Below are 23712 nucleotides of genomic sequence, written 5' to 3'. Positions count from 1 at the left end.
ATCAAGAATCTGTTCATTTCTTCAGGTTTGGTGGAGAAACCAGTCTTCAAAAACACGATCTCCTTCTGGTTACAGCAAATGATCATGAGGGCCAACAGTATTGCAGGGATGCCTATTCCAGGTAAACCTAGAACCCACGACATCAGAGGGCTGAGTACTTCGTTGGCCTTTGAAAAGAACATGGCAGTCGGCCAAATCCAACGGGCGGGTACTTGGACCAATTAGTCAACCTTCACAGCTCACTACTTGAAGGAATGTTCGAGGAGGTCCTTGGACGGATTCTCTCTCGGTCCTGTCATTTCAGCGCTATAAAAGATTTAAAGGTGTAGCCCCACGGTAACCACATACAGTAAGTCCTAGAGAGACAGGTTCCTTCCTTACCCCCCTGTTCCCTTATTACCCTTCCTGAAATGACACTAAAACCCTTGACTGCCAGGATTTACATCGTCAGTGAATGGATACGTCTCCAAAGAGTTTTACAGAGGTGAGTTACTTAGACACTCAGATAGTTTTTTTTGGGTAGTTTTCCCTATTTTCTCATGTTTTCTCTTGAAGGGTCACCAGAACCTAGCCTCCTATCTAGGTTCTCCCCCCTTTCTCTCATCACGGTCTCTAGGTCCTATGGTACACTCCCACCTCCTTAGGTATAAGTCTCCTAAGAAAGTAGTTCGAGGTAAGTACTTTTTGTTCGTATTGGAACAAAGCACAAATTTTAAGTAATTTGTACTTACCTCGAACTACTTTCGGGTTATGGCCCGCCCATCCTACCCCGAGTGACTTACAGGACTTAATAGAAACCTATCTGACAAAACTTACTGGAGAGCGAGACCTGAGCAAGCGTGCTCTCTGACCCCAGGTCGTTTCTAGGCGCGTATCACTCCGCCAGAGAACGGGAGTAGGGTAAACTACACAAAATTCTGGTCGGATGGGAGGAGATCCTAGATACTCCTAAGAAAGTAGTTCTAGGTAATTACTGTTAGGAAAAATACAAATTACTTAAAATTTGTGATGTTTCTTCATAATAAGATGGTCTTTGTAGTCATTTCTTAGGGCAAAGGCTTGTTTGATGATAGTCCATTATAAGTTTCATTGTTTGACTTTTACCTTTACTGTTTTCCATCATAATTTTTTAAAAGTACTTCAGCAATTGTATTTCTTTATACCTTTTCCATTTCCTTGTGTTTTGTGTTACAGATTTTTTTACCCATTATACTGGTCCTTTTTAGAATAATTTAACTTCTTGCTTGATAGTGAAAATATCAGTAGAAGTTGCTTGGAAAATAATGAAGGAGAAATGGAAAAAATTTTCAACTGTACATTATTAAGTAAGAAAGATACAAAAGTTAGATATCTCTACCAAGCCATGAGTACAGTACAATAATCTAATGATAAAGTACTTTAATCATTACATATATTGTTTACATATAGTTATTTTTATTAAAACCAATTATTTGGATTGGTTTAATGGAATTTGGGACACAACCCACCACTTAAGTAATGAGGTCATTCTGCTCCTTGGGTTACCATCTCTCACGTTACATTACCGGACCTTTTAGAAATGCCTACAATGCTTTCCAATATCAGGAACCTCTACGAGAGAGATATTTTGGTACCCTAAGCATTTTCTGGTGATGGCATGAGTATGGAAGATTTTCAAATCAAAACACGGAAAAAAACAGCTAAAAACAGTGAAAAACGACGAAAAAACTGGAAAAACGCCGAAAACAGTATAGTTTTTAATGATATTTAAATACTTAGAAAAAGTTTTATTTGGCTACAGATTTTGAGATTTTTAATAAAATCACCAGTCATACATAAGTCACCATGTAATATTTATAAACTTTGTATGCTCAGCATTACAATGCATGATTGCCTTGGTGTTAACTGACATGCATGCAAAAATAAAATAAAAAATGAAAAATCAAAACACTCATATGAAGACAGCTCTATTTGCATTCTGATGGTTTGGTTTTTCTTGTCGTAGAAAATTTTCTTTAGGCGTGTTGTAATCTGACCATGAACTAATAATTCTATGCTGTATATCATACATAAATGGTAAAGAGTTGCAGCACGTAACTGAAAGAAGAACCAGCTGAATTTCCATGGGATTTTTCCAAGATCTTATCTATTGTTGAAGTGTATTGAGGACTGAATTAAAGTTACCATAGTTTGGTTTTTTAAGGCATTGTGAAGATACCTTTGTGTAATGAGAGACTGGTCAACCTAATAGTAATAGTAACAACTATTGCTTAATAGCATAACTGAGATTATAATGGGAATTCCTCTGTGATGAAAATTATGCTTATATTTGCCATTCAAAAGTAAAAAAAAAGATTTTCAAGTTTTATTCCTTTTTCAGGTACTGATAACCAGTGGCAGTAAGCTGAAGGAAGCGAGTCATTTTGGCATAAGATGATATGAAATTATAATGGTCGGCTGTTAAAATTCTCCTGGGACTTGAGTTTCATGGCTGAGCCTCGGCATGATGTTATTCATGCCTCTAGAGACCCAATTGTTTATCCTGTATGAAAGTGTAAATGGTTTGTTTGTCCTTACCCTATTGTTGACTTGTAAATGTTACATAATCAGGCATTTTGAACTTTGAGTGCTGATCGGTCATATTGATACCACTGTGCTGTATATTGTCGATACAGGTCGTAAGTAAAATTTATTTCCTTTTCCTATGTTATATTTTGTAGAAAGATAGTATTAAAAATTCCACCTTTTAATTGTTTGCTATATATATTTTTTTCACTTGGGATAAATATAAAACGAAGCATTGATGGGATCAGGTGCAAAGCAACATTATTACTTCCAATCTTTAGACCATTTTGGTAGATTTTAAGGTTATATTTAGGACCACAGATACATGTTTAGTAGTGATTTTATTTGTATGACAATCCTTGATCAACAATATACTTCAAAGTTCATGATTACTGATCTTGCAAAGTCTATGATATTTAGTGGACATTAAACTCTAAATACAATTTAGAGGTGTAGGAGTTATGCGTAATCATGTTTAGACACCAAGAACTACATCAGTGATTTGGTTCTAAGTCATGTATTTTACAGCAATCATTCCATGTACTGATACTGATATCTGGTGTGAAAGACAACTGCATATGCCTTTAGCTTTCAGTGTAGGATAACCATTACAATGAGTTGAAGTGAATGGGAGTTACTGTACAGTCTTCACATTGTATCATTTTTTTTTTTATTATTTCACACACTGGGAGAACCAACTATTCATCTTGTACGCTATCTTGTTTTAGTAAATATCTTCCTATTTTATTACCTAGCACAAAAATTACCTTGATTAGACAAGAACAAATTTAATCATTCAATTTCCAATAGACCATGCTTTACTGTAAACTGAATGAAATTTAATATGTATAGACTTATTATTTAAGGACTTCAAGTGTGTATTAGTTTGTGTTTCATTTATATCATTACATGTTGGCATTTACTCTCTACTATATTTCTTTCTTATACTACACAATATCCCAAAAGGTGTTAGGTCTGCAAAATGTGACAATATTTTGTGTCAAGATTAGGATTTAACTAATTATAGATCTGCTATCAAGATTAGATTAGCATTACTGTTATCTGTAAATAATAGCATATTGTCACAGAGTATAAGGAAAAATATCTGTAATTTAGTTTTATGGCTTGTAAATTTAATAATTAATTTTCTGTGTTATCCTAGAAATTTATAAATCTTGATATACTTAATTCAAAGTCATGCAAGTGAAATTATAAAGGTATGCAAAACCTATTTTTATTGCAAGGTAACCTTATGAAAATTGAATTTAAATGACTTTTCCTCCCATTTGAATAATCTTAACCTTTGAAAGTCTTGAATATGTATTATAATTCAAAATCACTGTGCTAGATCTAACTAGTTGAACAGTAGATAGATAAAGCAAAAGAAACATAAGTAAAGGAAGATTAGTTAATTTAGTACTTGAAGATTTTAATTAATATCATCAAGAAAAGAAAATTAGAAATATTTTTTGAAAGGACTTAGTCATAAAGAAAAGTCCTGTATAATTAATGTAAACAAATATACAGTACACAGATTGGAAGTTTACCTTGGTCATTTTAGCTTGAAAATTTTATATAGGGGCTGGTGCTACCTGATATTGAAAATATATTTTTAAATTACTATAAAAAATTTGCAAAACATTCCTTAACATCAGGCAGTATTGCAAATTGACAACTGGTTATGAAATACTTAATCCAAAAATGTACATTTTTGTATAAGATAAAGGATGTATTTCTTACAGAATGAATCTGTTATGAATCCAGGAACTCATTTAACAAATTATGCTTTGTTTATTGAAAAAAAATTAATTCAACTAATCCATAAACAACTGTGATCTAGGTGAGTTCTTTTGTTATGGTATTCAGTTCATAACCCCATTTTCCCCTTGTCAACCCAATTCTTGACTAGATAATCAAAAGTCTTTTCTTTTTTATAGTTACTAAATGTTCAAAAGTTTACAATAGCCACAGTTAGAATCCTGTGGTAGAAAGTGCCCTAATTGTAATGGATTGTTGTTTTTACAAATAACATTTTTATTTTCCAGATATTCATCGTTTATTGTTTACAATTGAAATATTTGCTTCATTTCTTTGAACTGTGATATGTTATTGCCCCGTTGGTATTTACCAGTTGAATTTCTTTAATCAGTAGGTAAAATTTAATATAATTTTGTGAAGATTGTACAGTATTTAATTTTCTTTTTATATCTTAATTTGTAGGGGTTGAACTGCCGGTATATCAAACAGTACACCAGCTAATTGTTTTCTCTATATTCCCACTATTTGTGGGTTGTATTATGTATCTGTATTAGTCTCTGTCCATCCGTCCACATGCTTGTAAAAAAGAAATTGGTCATGTTATAACCACATTATACATAAGAAAGCATGTTTTTCATGTAGTGTCAGCATGAATTTTTTTCTCTATTTTTTTCAAAGATTTTATTTTTTATTTTTCACAAGATTTTCTGGCATTGAATTTAGTCGTAGGTTTTTATTTTATTAGAAATAACAGTGAGGGTTTTCTCTATTCTGGCCTTATTATTGTTTTATTCAGTACTTTTCAGGTACAGGTATTCCATAATTTTAGCGTTGTCGAAGAAATCTGACTCTGTGGACTGGTTACAGTATCATACAAAAAATAATGAAGTGCCGTGTAGACTACTGTATTAGTATATGCAATTTTGTTTCACACCAAGAGTATTTGGAAATTACATGAGTTCTGATTACTATTTTACTGGTATCCAGTAGAAAACAAGCTGGCTTGTTCAGGTCTTATTGATATTTTGATTTTAATGTAAATTAGGGATTTTGCCTAATGAGATTTTTTTATTTAACTTTTTCAAATGGAAAAATAAATGAAAGATGTATATGTGAAATAATGTGCGCGAGAGAGAGGTTGTAGAATGCAGTGTTCTTTGCACATCCTTTGGTGTGTATTTGTTACTCATTGCTAATATTTGATGTCTAATGTAAAGCTAAGGTTAGCTTTTCTTTTCTGTTGTTGGGATGAAGGTGAAAGTTATTATTTCTGGTTTCTCATATGAGGTTTTTTTTTTGGCAGATTAGTTAGAATATTCCTTGCACAGTGATAAACCGCCCATCTCGTATGGTTTGTTTTCCTGAAATCAAATTTACTTTTTCATTATTTTCTATAAATTTGATATACTGCACATAAAATCTGTTCCTGAAATATCATAATGCTTTTACAGGCAAATACTAAATGTAGGATCTCATCCTCAAGGTTTCAGAATAGAGTTCAACATTTTTGTAGTATTTGGAGCAAGATTTTAAATGGTACATTACATAGTCTAAAAGTCATATTTGTAAGATAATCAAGGCTATCAAAAGTTCAAGATAAATTAAAATTCATGAGAACATCAAACTAAAATATAAGCAAAGAAATGGATTGATAGACTCAGAAAGACAGCTCAGTTGGACAATTGTTTGGGATAAGGTTGGTAGTTATTATTTAGTACACAATTGGTCTATACAGCGTTTAGTAGCATTTTCATGGTTGGTCTTGCCTTTGCAGTGAAGAGATATTCTATAGAGGATAAACCAATGAACGAAAGTGAATAAAAGCAGTAATTGAGATCATTGCTATTAAGCTGCACCTTTTCTTTCATTCATGGTAAAAAAAAAAATTATTTTGTTCACTTTGTGTTTTGCAGTAATTTATTAAAATATCAGTTAATTTATAAAGTACTTAATACCCTTGTAATTTCCTAAATATGTGAAAAAATGTAATGTGTGAAAAATTATAAAGGTTAGTACTTTTACCTGCCATCTTTTTTTGGTTACACAAGCTCTTGTTTATTAATTAAATTATGAATCTAGGTTTTGTATCATTTAAAACTAATCATTTATTTATGTAAGGTTAGTGTTTCGGTTATATAGTAATGGAATTAATTCATTATTGGTATATGGGTAATATTGAAAACAGTTCATTTAATTTTAGCCATTATCATAACGTGAAAGTTTGTGGCTTTGTAATTTTATTTTTATTGAATAAGGGGTGAACATAAGACCCTAACTAATTATTTCACAATTGGCTAATTTACATTATTGGGAAAGTTTGTTTCTTGATATTGGTAATAATTTACAAAAGGGATGTGTACATTGTGCAAGGGTGAAGGAAGTTTTTGAATTTTTTTTGTTTTGGACATTGCCTATTTGGTAAACTGTTTCAAGTTTCAATAGAAATCTCTAAATATTCCATGAAATGACCTGAAATTATTTTTGTGCAGTAGTTGTGCTTTTAATCCTTGCCTTTCAATAATGTACTGAATATGAAGGTGACTTATGGTTGAAGTGCTGGCAAAATATTTGATGAGTAAAATTGGAAAATATTACTTGTCAAATATTAAGTACATGGGGGAAATCCTTTTATTTTTTTGGTAGTAAGCAAATTTTAAAATCTAGATTGTTCTACCTCCCAATTAACAGCATTAGTAGTGATGGTTTATAAAGCCCCTCAAAGTAGAGGGGCAAAGAGCCTTGCAGATAGCTAGTTCAGAGCCATGCATCTTACAGTTTACAAAAAAGCCTTGCTTGGCAATCTACTTAAGCCAGTAGCCAAGTAGATGCTTCCTTCATTCTGAATTGGCCTTTCTGTCAAGTATTGTCCTCATGACAAGATGAAATGTTCATTTGATACTCATATGTGTGTAACTTCAAAGCTTTGTTACATAGTTGTATCAATTTCATTTCCATATACAGTAGACTGTATGAGAAGCAATTTGAGTGGCCCAGAACACCCCTTAGATACGTACATGTAATTAATTTGACTGACGAGATATTGCTTGAGAGTTGTTGTTGTTGTTGTTAGTGTGTTTTTTTTAGAGAATCATTTAATACAGAATATTGTGCTCTTGCTCTCTCTATATAGATATTCCATGCTAAGTATTGTAGTTAGATGATATTCCAATTTTAGGCTTTGATTAAAAATTCCTTAAGTCTTTTCCAAGGGTCTGTTGAGGTTCCTAAAATTAATGGGTATTTTAAATATACAAACACTTTGGTACTTATAGTCAAATATATTTAACATTGACTTATATTTTATCAGTATTGCTCAGTGCTAAAGATTTGAGAATCTTAAGTTTTGAAAATTGTGTAGAGTAACTTTGGACAGCAAATGAATGTGCCACAATCAGAAATGGTAATTCCAGCCATAGCATTAGTTTTTCGTACAGTTAGCAGCCAGCCTTCCATCCAAAACAATGTAGCACCTTAATTTATTGTCCAAACAATCCTCAGTTGTTTGATGAAGCTACAGCTTGTAAGGGTCACATCACATTTTCTTAGTAATCTTACCAGTGGTGTCTATTGAAATGGTTGGATCTCTTGCAATTTTTTCATAAGAGGAAAGTGTTACTGCGCATATAAGTAAGTTGAGAGCATCATGAGCCCATTTTTTTTCTTTTATACAGTGATACTATAATTGTTTTCTCACAGTTGCTTACCAATATTCATGTACAGTACCTCTTCAATTCCTTTCTAAATTGCATTTCATTAGATATTGCATAGATTATTTTTAGAAGTCATAATATACAGATTTATTATCAAGTTTTATAGATTTTCTGTACAAAGTCTTTGGCTTTCTTAGTGATTAAGGAATATTAATATTTAATAGTATGTAATGTGATAAAAATGACTTGAAAGTTATGTAAAGTAGTGTAAATAAAATATTTCAAGGTTTCAATGGAAGGATAGGGTAATTTTGTTCAGGTAAATCATATTGTTAACATCTGTTCTCATTCAGATTCACAAGTCAGTTAAACTATTTCCTCTACTGATATTTTCTAGTTTCACTACTTAATATAGCCAAAATATAGAGACGAAAAGTTATTGTCAATCTGAAGTTACTAATGTAAAATGGCTAATATGAAAGTGTAAAAAAAACAGGAGGTAATAGTACAGCATACAGGTATTGACCATAGTATAATTTAACTAATCTCATGGTCAGATTTCCTTATGCTGTCTTATTCAGGAATCTTTAGACCATATGGAGTAGTTTACTGAACTTGCATTTTGAGATGTTCTTTTGTTAACAGTAAAAATCTGTTCCAGTTACAGGAATACCCTGTGAAACTGGCGGCTTTCATGAGTATTTTTAGCGAGTGGTTAATAATTGAGAAATCTGTATTTATGATGACAATAAAGAAGAAATCGCATACCCTTTAGCTTTATTTAATCTCCAGGGCATCAAATTGAAAATGTTTCAAAATTATTGATGTAAAATTACATATTACAGTATTAAGAATTATAAATCACTTCTCCAATCATCTTTTAAGAAAAGAAATCTTTTTGGATGACTGACTGATATTCTGGGTAGATATATTTTTCAATCAAATACTGTATCAAAATTAATTAAATTTTTCAGTCGCGTTTAGTGTCAATATTAATATTTTCTAGAATTCTGTGTTCACTTCCATCAAAATACAGTTTATCTGAATTCATCTTCATATATTGTCAATTAAGCCTTTGTTAATCCATCTTTCAAATATCCATCATATGTAAGAATACATATTAAGCCATGTTTATAATAACTGCCTCTAGATTTACTTTCATTTTTAATCCTGTTAAAATCTTGTTTTGGGGGAGAAAGTGCTGGTACAAGCCTTGAAATTATCACAATTCCTGGTTTCTTTTGTCTTGGTTTAGCACTCCAGAATCAGTTTGAATAAACTGAATTTCATGATATTCACACGATACTTCTGGTAATACCATAAAGAGCATTAGCGGTAATGAAGTATATGGCATCAGCAGTATACAGAGATCTTGTAGTCTCAGTCAAGGAATTTTCATTCCTCTGGTTCCACATTACACATTGCCTCTAAATGCTTGTTACAAAATGTGTCGCAAAAACCTTTAAATTTAGATATTGTACCTACTTTAATTTTTTGCTACTTTACATGATTAATACAGAAGCGAGTGCTTATTTAAAAGCAAAATCATAAGAGTTGAGTTTCATTCTTCAAATTAAATTTTCTCCTAATTGTTGAAAGCACATGAATATTCACATTGGGATTTCTTTTTTAACGTGTAAATTGGACAGTTTAAACTTACCCTATCACATTCCTTTCATTGCTCACAAGCTTATGTGAATGCTATTACATCCTTCTCTCTTAATTTCACTATTTCTACACGGATAACTGGATCCTTGAAGATAACACTCCAAACTGAAAAATTAAAAAGGGAATGTTAATAAATACAGTATTGGTTTATCTGCCACAAGATTTTAATCAATTAAGATTAATGTTTAGTCCAAAATTACTATAAAATGCAATATAGGTTTGACTGTCTCAAAAGCATACTTAAATAAAGACGACATCAAAGTTAATCATGAAAGAACAACTTTTTAAAGCCAATTTTTTTCCTACATGAACACAAACCACCGTCCTATAATAGGAGTACGATTTCAGTGAAGCCGTAAACACCCATTAAAACTTTTAATGATGGGGGTAGAAGTAGTAGTTGCAGGGTGGCCACGGACCTCAAACTTTTATTTCGTCTGTCGAGCAGTGCAAACATACTTCTCTGTATCCTCATATCGAGCAGTTCTAATCTTTTTCTTTTAGGTAAATGTTTTCAGATCATCGTATTTGAGGAATATTAAGGAAGAAAACAATATTATGCAGTTGTTTCCTCGATAACTAAAGCTGTGCAACAGTTTTTTGTGCAAACCTGCCAGTTTTGCAGTTCATTCCCTCACTAGTGTGGGCTTTAGATAATGATACCAAAGAATTTGGAATTTCTTGGACCTTTGTGCTCAACCGAAGGAATACTTTACAGAGTTTAAGGGGGAGACGTTCTGCCTTTCCTCATCCGTCCAGTTTTATTGACCCCCAGAATGTGCTATGGGTGTATCACCTGGTAGTGCTGTCTCTTTGAAGAGTTCCATGTAGTGTGTCTCCCTGTAGGACCATAATCATCGGCACATATGACTTAGTAGAAGGCACCCCTCAAGTTCTTCTTTCTCCTCTTGCCTCATCTTTTAGATTCTTAATGCCACACCTAAAATAAAAAGGAACGAGTAGAAGACATCATCGAAGTCCAAAAGGACAGACTTTTAGGAGTCTCGTACATTAGACTGAATAATCTCTCCACTCATTTACGAGCGAGGGATGGTTTGGTACCAAAACCTAACTCTCATGGGGAGGAGTCAGGTATTTGATGCAGGTGTTCAAGAACCTAATATCTGTGGTCGATCTCACAATAGGGCAAAATGTTGGCAAACACAACTCTCTATCCCATAGAAGCAAAAGCACTATCGGTTTGAAAGGTCGAGTCTTCCCCCCTTATTTTCCCCTTTATGGTTGGCTGATCTCTCTCTTGGGAGAGGCAAAACTGTTCGTACTGAAAACTATACCATAGCAAGAAGTATTGGTACACACTTCCCTGCTACATATGCTCTGTATTCTACTGGGGGGGGGGGGTTATATGCCTGAAATTAGCTCACAGTGGGATAAAATGTCTTCACACACAACTCTCTGCCAAGTAATAAATATAGTGCCCTTGGCTGTACCTGCGTACAGTGTAACTTCTCTCCCAAAGAAAACTTCATCAAAGGGTGACCGATCAACTGAAGTCGTCTCCATGATCGATTTTCCCAAGTATGCGAGGATAGTACATAACAGGAATGTATCCAGCTCGAGGAGACATCAGTACGAGGTACAGGTGTTTACACTTCTGCTGCCAGTGCTCTGTCTCTCATGAGATACAGCACATATACCCTCTATCAAGATAAAGGGCACTAACCTTGCCCCGTCTTCAGAGTTCCAGAAATCACCTCCTACAAAGACAACAGCCCATTAGAAGGATCTTGGTGGTGTGTACAATTTACAAGCAGTGTGATCATAATTACTAGCATATAGTCCCATCATAGACTTCATTGATTCTAGCTAACCGGTTCCATCAAGTCCATTCATCGCAAGACAGATCGTCAAACGCATGGACTATACATTCTCTGTCTCTATGCATGCACCTGGTCTCCACGCACACCATCACTGTATGACTGCTTTTCACGATCAGGCTCCTCTCACCTATTCTTACAGTTATTGTAATGTTCGAGACATATGATACCTGTCTACTGCTTCTCAACATTCTACGTTATCAGTTAGGACTTACGACACGCAGATATTCCCACGTCACAAGACCCCAATCACTCGTCCTCGCATTGCATCAATTTAGGTGACCTCAGAGGGCCGCTTTAACTGCTTATACGATTATCAAGATGCTACATCGTATATATGGAATTACCAACAAGACTCCTACTCATCTAGCATAAGCTTTCACACAATACACCTATAAAAAGCTGTGCTACGCTCTCCCGTTCAACCTTCAGATGCATAAAGCACCTGATGTTTGCCCGCCTCTGAAGGCATATGACTTATGAGCACCTCAGCCTCTGAGGAATCATACCTTCCTCTCCTGAGCATTGCCCATTCCGTTTTCAGTCCAGTACATGAATACGCAAAGTAGATGGATTCTCCTGAAATATGCATCGAGATCTTTCATTAAGACAAGTACCAGGACATCGTCAATCGAAAAGGACTGTATGTTCATCAAGGTACTTTACTGGTAGCATACCAATGACCTTGGGGAAGGCAACCGTGACTCGTATCAAGGGAGGAATAGCTTCCACTGGTTAGCGCCTCAGCGCTCCTCAAAGATCGAAGCCGATCTTGAGTTTCTAGGACAAGGGGAAAGGGTGTATATTAGAATTGAGTATCCTGCTTCTCATAAATTCTACTAAGAATGTGAATGTTATTAGATTCAGGAGATAAAAGTTTGTGGCAGGCAACTTTTATTCATGTTTAATCCATCAGAATCCGGTACTGGACGATTCTATCTTCGATTATCTTCTTACCATTATGGCTAAGATAAAAGATGATAGAAATGATATTTTCATAATAAAATAAATATTTGAACATACTTAACCGCTGGTTATATATAATAGCTTTATGCTTCTGTCCGGCAGAAAATTCAAAACTCGCAGCAAACACACAGATATGCCAGGTATACACTAGCGCCACCACGGAGTTAGGTCGAACTATCCCTCCTAGTATCAGATTTTCCATGCCCATAGGTCTCTAGAGGGGAGGAAGGGGGGATTTTAAGTTATATAATCAGCGGGTAAGTACAGTATGTTTAAAAATTTATTCTATTATGAAAATACCATTTTAAAACATTTAAACTAACCTGCTGGTTATATATCATAGCTGACTGACACCCCTGGTGGCGGGTCAGAGAGAGCAACATTAATGGAATTTCACTTAAGAGTTTAAAACAAAACTAGCTTAAGGGTTCGTACCTATTAAGGAAGCGGACTTCAATGGTTCTCTGCATTAATAAGTCTGCTGTCCTTTGAGAACCAGTGATCCACCCAGGGGGCTGAAGAACTCTAGGAGCTGTTAAACGGTGAATAACCTCTATGCTGACAGGACCTCAACTAATACCCTTGTTCCGGGCACTCTCAAGGAACAAATGACTACCTGACTAAGTCAAAGATTGCGGAAGATTGTCTAACAATTTCCTCCAATTATAAAAATATATACAAGTTCCAAGAGGGGAAAAGGGTCCTAGGGATTAAGGGAGTGTAGTGGTAGATCCTTCACCTACTACTGCATTCGCTGCTACGAATGGACCCAAAGTGTAGCAGTCCTCATAAAGAGTCTGGACAGGTTTTAAATAATGTAATGCGAATACAGATTTACTTCTCCAAAACGTTGTATCCATTATACTTTGCAGAGAACGATTTTGTTTAAAAGCCACAGAAGTTGCCACAGCTCTGACTTCATGAGTCTTAACTTTCAGGAACTTAAGGTCTGCCTCACTCCAGTGTGTGTGTGTGAGCTTCTTTAATCAAAAGTCTTATGAAATATGATAAGGCATTTTTAGACAGGTAAAGCAGGCTTTTTGACGGCACACCAAAGAGCTTCTGAACTGCCTCTTAAACCTTGAGTCCTGTCTAAATAGAACCTTAGTGCTTTAACAGGACAAAGAACCTTTACCAGCTCCTCGCCCACCAAATCAGAGAGGTTAGCAAATTCGAAAGATTTTGGCCATGGGTGAGGACATTCGTTTTTGGCTAGAAAATCAAGCTGCAGGGAGCATATAGCTTTGCCCTCTCTAAAGCCAGAGCATATAGCTTTGCCCTCTCTAAAGCCAATGTGTTTGCTAAAAGCATGAACTTCACTCAACCTTTTAGCTGTTTCTAAGCTTACTAAAAAATAAAGTCTTTTTGGTCAGATCTTTAAAAGAAGCAGAGTTCAAAGGTTCGAATCTGTCACTCATAAGAAATTTTAAAACCATGTCTAAAATCCCGCCTGGTGAAGCCTGTTGACGTTTTATAGAGGTTTCAAAGGATCTAAGGAGATCAGAAGGTCCTTGTTATTCGAGAGGTCTAAATGTCTATGCCTCAAGACCGCTGCTAACATACTCCTGTACCTTTAATGGTCGAGGAAGAGAAATTGACAATTTGAGCTACAGAGGTACTGTATAAAGAAACTGAGTTAGCTTTACACCATGCTCTAAAAACTTCCCACTTGGATTGATACACCCTGATAGTAGAAGTTCTTCTTGCTCTAGCAATAGCCTTGGTTGCTTCCTTCAAAAATCCTCTAGATCTTGTGAGTTTTTTGATAGTCTGAAGGCAGTCAGACGTAGAGCTTGGAGGTTTAGATGGTTTCTTGCCAAGTGGGGTTGTCTGAGAAGATCTATTCTAAAGGGCAAGCTTCTTGGAACATCCACCATCCATTCCAGTACCTCTGTGAACCAACCTCTTGACGGCCAGAATGGGGCTATTAACATCAATCTGGTTCCCTCATGAGACACAAACTTTTGTAGTACTTTGTACAGCAATTTGAATGGAGGGAAAGCGTACACATCTAGTGTGACCAGTCCATCAGGAATGCGTCTATGTGTGATGCTTCGAGATCCAGAACTGGGGAGCAATAATTCTCTAGTCTTTTGGATTTTGAAGTTGCGAATAGATCTATGAGAGGGTGGCCCCAAATCCGCTAAAGTTTCTTGCATACATCTAGATGCAGTGTCCACTCTGTGGGGAGAACTTGATTCCTCCTGCTGAGGCTGTCTGCCCTCACATTCTTTTCCCCTTGAATGAATCTTGTCAACAGGGATATCTTTCTTTGATGTGCCCAAACGAGAAGGGTTCTTGCTATCTCGTTAAGCGGCCTCGAATGCGTTCCTCTTTGTTTCGCTATGTAGGCCAAAGCTGTGGTATTGTCTGCATTGATTTGTATTACTTTGTTTAGTACTAAATTCTCAAACCCCCTTGAGAGCCAACAGGACTGCTAACAGCTCCTTTTGATTGTTGTGGAGACTTTGCTGTTATTTTGTCCACACACCCAAAATCTCTGACTTTCCTAGTGTTGCTCTCCACCCCGAGTCCGAGGCGTCGGAAAACAACACAAGGTCTGGGCTCTTTTGTTCCAAAGAGAGACCTTCCTGGAACCTGTTTATGTTGTTCCACCAACGAAGGCACTCTTTTATTAGATCCGTAAGAGGAATGCTCTTCTTGTCGAGGCTGTACTCTTTGTTCCAAAGGCAATTGAGACAGAAATGAAGGGGTCGTAAATTTAGTTTCCCCAGACACAAATTGTTCCAGTGAAGAGAGGGTTCCCAGGAGACTCATCCACTCCCTCAATGAACAAAACTCCTTCTTTAGAAAGGCACAAAGCCTTAGTAGAGCTAGCTGTATACTTGCAGGTGATGGCAAACCTGAAAAGTCAGACTGTGAATCTCCATCCCCAAAGAATCTTCTGAGAAGGGATCAATTGAGACTTCTCTGAATTCACCAGAAGTCCTAGCTCCTCTGACAGACTCATTGTCAGACGCAAATCCTCCAGACAGCGATTGAGTGAGGGGGCTCTTAGTAGCCAATCGTCCAAGTACAAGGAGGCTCTGATGCCTCTTGAGCGGAGCATGCTTGCCACATTCAACATGATCTTTGTGAAGACTAGAGGGGCGGTGGTGAGGTCGAAGCCTAAGGCCCGAAACTGGAATACTTCCTTCCAGATGTCTAAGGATAGGACACAACAATGTGTCCTCACAGACGCACCCTCTATTTGAGGAGTGGTGCTTAGTCCAAAACAAAGAACTCAAAACTGGACAACTTCCTCCCATACACGAACCTTCCGGTAGTTTGAAGTTCGGATGGATCGGGAAGTAGAAGTAAGCATCCTGGAGATTTAAAGAGAACATCCAGTGGACCTTCTTTACTGCTGCAAGCATAGTCTTTTTTGAGTTTCCATAGAGAAGTTTTGTCCTCTGGACATAGCTTGAACAGTATGTGACCGACATTGGACGTCACGGTTTGTTTGACGTTCGACGTCACGAGCTTGTTGCTCAACGTCGCATTCAGCTCAACGCCCGACGTCATGTTCAGCTTGACGCCCAATGTTGCGCTTAGCTGCCTAGCGATCATCGCCGCGCTTGGAAGGTAAACGCTCAATGACAAGCTTGGCCGTTTGATGTCTGGTATCTAGAGAAGCAGACACTCAATGGGATATAGAAGCCTTATCACGTTGTTCAACATTTTAGCTTGCTGGTAGGCCGCCTGGGTGACAACGCTTCCTGAAAAGAATCATGACGAACCATCGCTTTGCTAACAGCAAGCTGATAAGACTGCATAACAGATGAGAGCCGTTGCTTCATGCCAGCTGCATAGTCCAACTAGGATCAACATTAGGTGACACCGGTGTAGAAAACTTTGACGGAAAACAGTCTGGCGGAAGCGGCGGTGCCTGTACCGTAACACCAGACTCAGGAACAAGTTCCTTATCAGTCTGAACTAAAGCTTTGCCAACTTTTGACATCCTGACAGGCCGTATACAGCAAAAAAGGGGCACTGCCTTCTCTTACAAAAGCCATAATGCATTTCCTGCTGTTGCAACTGAACGTGTTGCTGCACCAACATCAGCAGTTAGGTTCTTTATGCTGCATTGAGGATGCGCTAAAGCACTGCCCTATCAGCACTGTCTTTTTGACTTTGTTACTTTTCTCAGAATGATTTATTGTTAATTTATTCTCATCATTTATTTATTTCCTTATTTCTTCTCCTTACTGAGCAATCTTTCCCTATTGGAGCCCTTAGGCTTATTCTTGCTTTTCCAACTAGGGTTGTAGCTTGGCTAGTAATACAGTAATAACAAAATAATAAACAGAGACTCCTTTGCCATCTTCCTTAGCGAAAAACTCTGAAGGCGGAACGAGGAGCAGCAGGTACAAAATAAAATGGAAACTCTTCAGAAAAAAACTCATGAGATTCTGAAAGTCACTCCCTTCCTCCTACAAGTCTCTAACCTAAGTAGAGATGTCTTGTTTCCTAGGAGTTAACTTCGTAAGGTTCTGAATTCTGACCTCAATGCTTTAGAGGTTTAATTCTAGCTCTCCCAACCAAGAATTAGTTCAAGCAGGCCTTGGTCTGAGAACATAATATCTTTCTAGTTAATATTTATTTCTTAATATAGCGCCTGGTGTAACAATGTTCCAACGCTAGACGCTCATGGTCACGTAGACATCACGTTCTACTTTATGTCATACAAGCTCTTGACGCTCGGCGCCATGTGACTTTCAGAACAATAACGTTTGCGATTACGATTAAAAAACGCTCGCGATTCAGATACTCGGAACTATGCCGATCGCGTCTAGAACGGTAGATCATCGAACAAGAGAAACTAAGAAGTTGCACTAACATACAAATAAAGTGTCAAACTCTTACAGCAGCGTTAGTAGCTAGCCTTGCTGAATGCTTGATGATCAACGCTCTGTTGTTGTCACGCTCAGCTTGGAGCCAAGTGTCACGTTCAGCTTGGCGCGAGGTGTCACGTTCAGCTTGGCGCGAGGTGTCACGTTCAGCTTGGCGCGAGGTGTCACGTTCAGCTTGGCACGAGGCGCCTTACTCAGCCACCTGGCGAGCGCCATCATGCTCAGCTGCTTGGCACGCGCCATCAAGTTCAGCTCTTTTTAAGAGGTAAGAACATTTGAATGCTCATTACCTGTCAAGAATGATTCTAATTTTTTGTTTTCAGCTTCGCGCCTGATGCTCGCCATCGCTTAATGTTAGAAAACACTTTTACCTCGCTTTACCTATGGCGAGGGCGAGCGGTCTGGGGATCGTCAACAGAAAACGCTCGAGGAGACTTCTGCTCGGGTCTTACAAGACTGTAAGCGCCAGGCTACGCCTTTCGCTTCCCTTCGCCGCTCGACTTTACTTCTCCCATGGGTCTGAGAGCTTGAAAGAGGTCTAAGGTTAGGATAACGACAGGTCCGAACAGAAGGACCCTCCACTATATTGAATAAAATTCACTGCACTAATTTAGCCCTAAAAATTTTGCATTTTTGACTCTTTGGTATAAAACCAAAAGTATACACGCCCATAGAGGGAGATCTTACTATTCTGTCAAGGGCTTGAATGGGAATGCAATAGTCACTGAATCCCATATAAAATGTAACAAAATATTTAATATAAAATATTAACATATTACATGAATAGATATAGGAATAAAGAATATATCTATATATTCAAACCAACCCTTAATATTAAAGGGTTCCAATAAAAGACGAAGTTCCATTTAACAATTGGAACATTTATAAATATTATATGAAAAAATTTACTATTCCAAAAACGAACAAGTAAACAACAATACGAAGAATCGTGAGACTATATCGATTGTCATAAATATTAAGTCGTATAAAAATTAACTGAACACTAATTCTCTTTAATCTTTGTAAAACAGATTAGTTAAAGAAAAAATACTAAAAGGACCAATATAATTGGAAAATGACATATTCCTCTTATCTAATATAACTTAAAAACTTTAGTTTTTAAAGAAAACTACTTTTCATAAATATCAATACAAAAAGTAATACTGTAACGATAGACAGAGGACTGCGTAGCATGAATAAAAATGAACGCTAGATAATCTTTAAAACAGATCGAAGATTATCCAAAGAAAGCAAACCAAAAGGACAAAAATTTTCTTAAAATAACAATCCTTTTTTTGGGCTTAGGCCATGTCGTCCTGATGGAAGGTTCCTTCAGTAGCTTCCTAAGGGTATATATGACTACAGTAGATATTCCCAGAGAATTAAACTAAAGATTTCACAGAATTCTAACTTCTGGGCACGAGTACCCATAAGGTTTCCCTTTAGGATATCGTATAATAACAGTGGACGTATGCTTGACACGCCACATAGCTATCTGCACCCCACATAGCCTTCACGCTTCGAGGGGAAGTTGGTGGCAATTTATGGGAGGAGCCGTTACAAAGTCTCCTCTTCCGTTACTGTTATGGTACTCGGATGACGTCATAAACGACGCCATCTTGGCTGACGTCATAACCGCGCGCCTTCTCCATTCCTTCTCTTGTAGCATCTGTGACCAGGTGTTTTTCCCAGTTGTTCGCTATTATTTACCAGTATGTCGTAATCTTCAGCCTCTTCTGCCCCTGGAAAGTTGAGTACCATATTCTTATATTGTATAAATTAGCTCTGGCCGTAAATTAATGTCTTTTTATCTTTAAATACTGTGTTTTGTGGCGGAGCTGTTGCCTACCGGAGGCGTCCCTGACGCTGTTGTTCGCTTCGCATGCTTTATTAAGTTAGCCAGAACAGCTATCCTGGTTCCATAACTAATTATCAGTATTAGCTATTTAGTCTTCATTGCTAGGAATTAGTTATATTATGCCCATAGTATTCTTTAATTACAGCGAGTGTAGGTAGCCGAATTTACGACGCTAGAGTTGCTAGCCCATCCCCTAGGCTCAATAACCTAGGCGTTTTAGTTTACTCTCATGCATGATATAATAAGTGTTCCTAGTGTTAATTTATTAAATGAAGTTATTAGGCATTTATACATATAAGATTCAGTGATTGCACATGGGTTTTTTCTTCTCGAAAGTATACAAGGGGTTTTGATGATCTTGGTAGTCTATTCCCTTGCCCCTAACCTACGGCTTAGGGGCTTTTGTATACTTTCACACCTCCCCGGTTACCTTTGCCTAAAGTAATCACTCCTCCCTCTGAGGTAGCTTAGGCTACATCCTAGTCCTCCTTATCTTGAATGTACACAAGTGAGGTTAGGCTAGGATTTTCTTTCCCTGTCCACAGCCATAGTTCATGAGCTTTGAGTTAGGGTCAGAACCTCAGAGTATCAGTCGTTTGCCCCCAGCTACCCCCTTAGGTGAATGAACTCTCCTTTGGGTCTCCACTGGATGGCAAAAGGTGGGGGGGACCCTGCCCTCCCCACTAGGCCACACCTGGTAGGGTTACAACCCTTCCTCCCTGTGGCATAGCGACTTGTCCTAAGCCTGCCTTCTCCAGGCTAGGGGGATATGCTTTCCCTAGCCTAGGTTAGGTAGACCCTAGGATTTTGTTTCTTTATAGTTTAGGACGGCACGACCATGCCATTCTTTTACTGTACTAACCCACCCTAGGCTGGAGAATGAATTCTTCCTATATCTGGGATGGCGCCGGTACTGAAACAAGAATCCCCTTTAGGGTGTCGGGGAAGGCTCACACCAACCACAACACCCCTTCTCAGGACCCTTTCCCCTCCCCCTCTGTCCTTTGGTGATGGCCTAGCCATCACACCTCTGTCCACCGTCCTACAACTCAACCGAGTGCCGGCGGATTGTGGGGTCGGCCCGGTCCTTTCGCCTGCTAGTCCGAACTGCTAAGCTTCCCGCATATAGTTGAACTATGGGATAGCGTAACAACAGGTTGGTCTGCCGGCAGAAGACCTCCCTGCTATCTTAAGAGTGTTTTTCAGTCCTCCCTTGGACCACCACCCTCAACCCTAGCTGACTGCCGGCTTAGTTGCGGCTGGATGGAAGCCTGATCATACTCTTCCTTCCATTTGAACCCTCCTTCTCGAGGAAGGCGAGGTTAGGGTAGTGAGCTGCCGCCCTTCCCTCTCCCTTCCTCTATGCTTTCTCTCTCTCTCAATCAAGTGCCGGTCCACTGTCGCACAACTCTGCCAGCAACAGCCGACAGCATAGCCTAGGTCTCCTCTCCGTCTCATAGATCAATGTCAGGGTTGGAGTACCTACAGCCGGTTGTCTGTCGACTGCCGGCAGCCGCCGACATGTCAGCAACCTGCCATCAATTCCCGAGGTTATCCCCCTTTCCCCTCCTCATAGACTGATAGCTGAAAGGAGTTACCCTCAATTGGAGACTCGCCGGCGCCCGGTGTGCCTCCGGCGCGTCGGCAGGCCACCGGCTCCACCTAATTCATATTACAAAAGTGGCTTGTCACCTTACTCTAACCCTGCCGACAATGCGCCAGCAGTGTCTGTTGTATGGCTGTATACAGTAGCCAGTACATCTGTGGTATAGTACATACCCTAGACAGAAAACTATGGTGTACTGTATAGTTATGCAATATGATAAATTCGGAGATAATTTGTATTTTTCCTAACATACAAACCTTAGCTATTTACATAGGGTTTACTTTTGGCGTAGCTGAAATGACAAGCCATTAGATTTTAACAAGGGTTAAACTAACCCCCGCGCTAGTTAGCACAGGGGTAGGGGAGGGGTAGCTAGCTATCCCTCCCCCCCCCCCCCCCCACACACACCGGTGAGCTGCCTCACTTCACTTAGAGGTAGGACTTGTCTTGGGGGACAGGGCTGGCGGGCAAATATGTGTAAACAGCTAAGGTTTGTATGGTTAGGAAAAATACAAATTATCTCTGAATTTGTCATTTGTTCCGTAACCGAAATACAAACCACGCTATTTACATAGGGTGACTTAGCCTTAGGCGGGGTGGAAAGTCCCCAGCCTTGCTGGCTTTGGCTTACCCGGGCACTCAGAATACGAGTGCACAGCACTTCGAGAAAAAGAGTCCCTATGCCTCGCAAGAAACGAGAAGCCTACATGAGTGGTGTGTGGAGAGATGAAGTGTGACTCGTCCTAGGAAGTTGACATGAAGTCCTTTATATGGCATTCTAGGCTAGGACGTCCCCATACCACCTCGTCAGGGTATGGGGGCGCGACAGTATTATACTTAATACTAGGAACACAAGGAAGCATGGTTTACCTGCAGAGGTTTGAGGTCAGCTATGCAGAGACCCAGGATGCTGCATTCCCCAAGAGAGGGTAGGATGAAGAAAGAAGTAAGGGCCAGACATACTCTTTCATTCACGCAGACTAAAACCGGGTAACAGTGCCCTCAACCTTTGGCTACTTGTCCATTAAGGAGCCTGAGGTTAGACCAGCTGTTGTATAGCCCACCACAGGGCCGATAGAAAAGGTATCGAGGCTCCTGTGGATCACGTCCTGCAGGTAGTGGGCTGCGAAGGTCGTCTGACGCTTCCAGACTCCAGCTTGTAGCACCTGCGTCACAGAGAAGTTTCTCTTGAAGGCCAGGGACGTGGCGATGCCCCTAACATCATGTGCCCTAGGGCAACGTGACGGAGGAGGGTCTGGATTCAAGGCATGATGGATGGTCCGTCGAATCCAGGCTGAGATGGTATTCTTGGTGACCCTCCTCTTTGTCCTTCCCGTTCTCACAAACAGGGGTTGCACGCGGGGACGGACTGCAGCTGTTCTCTTCAGATATCGTCTCAGACTTCTCACTGGGCAGAGTAGCAGATGATCTGGGTCATCTGTTACGGAACAGAGATTCACAACCCTGAAGGAGTCGAACCGTGGGTCCGGAACTCCAGGGTTCTGAGTCTTGGCAATAAACTCAGGGACAAACCTGAACGTTACCTCCCCCATCCCCTTGAATGGGCGATGTCGTATGAGAGACCATGAAGTTCACTGACTCGCTTGGCCGAAAGCCAGAGCGAGCAGGAATACCGTCTTCCAAGTCAGGTGTTGGTCAGAGGCCTGACGTAATGGTTCGAAAGGGGTCTCTTCAGAGCCCTGAGGACCCAAACCACGTTCCAAGGAAGCGGTCTCACTTCCGACTGAGGGCAGGTAAGCTCGTAGCTTCGTATGAGTAAGGAAAGTTCCAGCGAGGAGGAAATGTCTATTCCTTTCAGCCAGAAGGCAAGGCTTAAGGCTGAGCGATAGCCTTTCACCGCCAAGACCGAAAGGCGCATTTCCTCCCGCAAATAAACGAGGAACTCTGCTATTGCTGGAATAGAGGCATCGAAGGGAGAGATACCCCTCCCACGACACCAACCACAGAAGACTCTCCACTTCGCCTGGTAGACCCCTGCGGATGACTTTCGCAGGTGTCGAGACATCCGTTCCGCAACTTGTTGCGAAAAGCCTCTCTCCGTGAGGAGACGCTGGATAGTCTCCAGGTGTGAAGCCGAAGCGATGCTACGGCTTTGTGGAAGATGTTGCAATGTGGTTGTCTGAGTAGCTCATGTCATAGGGGAAGCTCTCTCGGGGGTTCCGTCAGGAGCTGCAGAAGGTCCGGGAACCACTCTGCATGATGCCATAGCGGAGCTATTAAGGTAATCGACAGGTTGACCGATAGTCTGCTCTTGTTGAGCACCATTCTCATCAGACAGAACGGTGGGAAGGCGTACACGTCAATGTTGTCCCACCTCTGTTGGAAGGCATCTTGCCAGAGTGCCTTGGGGTCCGGGACTGGGGAGCAGTACAGCAGCAGCTTGAAATTCAAGCTGTCGCAAACAAGTCCACTGTCGGGGAACCCCACAAAGTCAGGACTTTGTTGGCTACCTGAGGATCCAAAGACCACTCGGTACTCACTATCTGCGAAGCTTTGCTCAGATTGTCGGCGAGCACATTCCTTTTGCCAGGAATGAAGCGAGCTGATAGACGTATCGAGTGGACTTCGGTCCATCTCAGTATCTCTACTGCAAGATGGGATAGCTGTTGTGAAAAGGTACCTCCCTGCTTGTTGATATAGGCCCCTACTGTGGAGTTGTCGCTCATCACCACCACAGAGTGGCCCACCAGGGTCTGTTGGAACTGTTGAAGGGCCCTCTGGTTCAGAACGTGGGCCCCCCACCCTTCTTTTAATGCGTCCAAAAACAGCATCAAATCCGGGGGAAGGACGAGAAGATCCACTCCCTTTTGAAGGTTGTTGTCGGTCAACCACCATTGCAGGTCCGTCCGTTCCGCAGGTCCTATCGAGACCAGAAAGTCCTGGGAATCGATGCCTTGATCCCACCGGCACTTGAGCCGCCACTGCAGGGATCTCATCCTGAGGCGGCCGT

At 39.5% G+C, this 23712-nt stretch overlaps 2 protein-coding genes and 1 long non-coding RNA gene across 3 annotated transcripts in view; 2 read left to right on the top strand and 1 right to left on the bottom strand.

Annotated features, from left to right (window-relative positions):
- alpha-Man-Ia (alpha-Mannosidase class I a) overlaps window positions 1-8717 on the top strand; it is an 89651-nt gene extending 80934 nt beyond the window's left edge. Inside the window, exon 9 of the mRNA XM_068356805.1 lies at window positions 2360-8717. Coding sequence (XP_068212906.1) covers window positions 2360-2382 — 23 coding nt within the window. The 3' untranslated portion in view covers window positions 2383-8717. The remainder of the gene's footprint in view (window positions 1-2359) is intronic.
- Mpv17 (Mitochondrial inner membrane protein MPV17) overlaps window positions 1-23712 on the top strand; it is a 509363-nt gene that overhangs the window by 127338 nt on the left and 358313 nt on the right. The window lies entirely within an intron of this gene.
- The window catches only part of LOC137625874 (uncharacterized), a 28920-nt gene continuing 13920 nt past the window's right edge, over window positions 8713-23712 (bottom strand). Inside the window, exon 3 of the long non-coding RNA XR_011040933.1 lies at window positions 8713-9725. This is a non-coding gene — a long non-coding RNA (uncharacterized lncRNA). The remainder of the gene's footprint in view (window positions 9726-23712) is intronic.

Source organism: Palaemon carinicauda, chromosome 33 (genome assembly GCF_036898095.1).
Source record: "Palaemon carinicauda isolate YSFRI2023 chromosome 33, ASM3689809v2, whole genome shotgun sequence".
In the NCBI taxonomy this organism is placed as follows: domain Eukaryota; kingdom Metazoa; phylum Arthropoda; class Malacostraca; order Decapoda; family Palaemonidae; genus Palaemon; species Palaemon carinicauda.
This window is presented reverse-complemented; position numbering and strand designations above follow the sequence as displayed.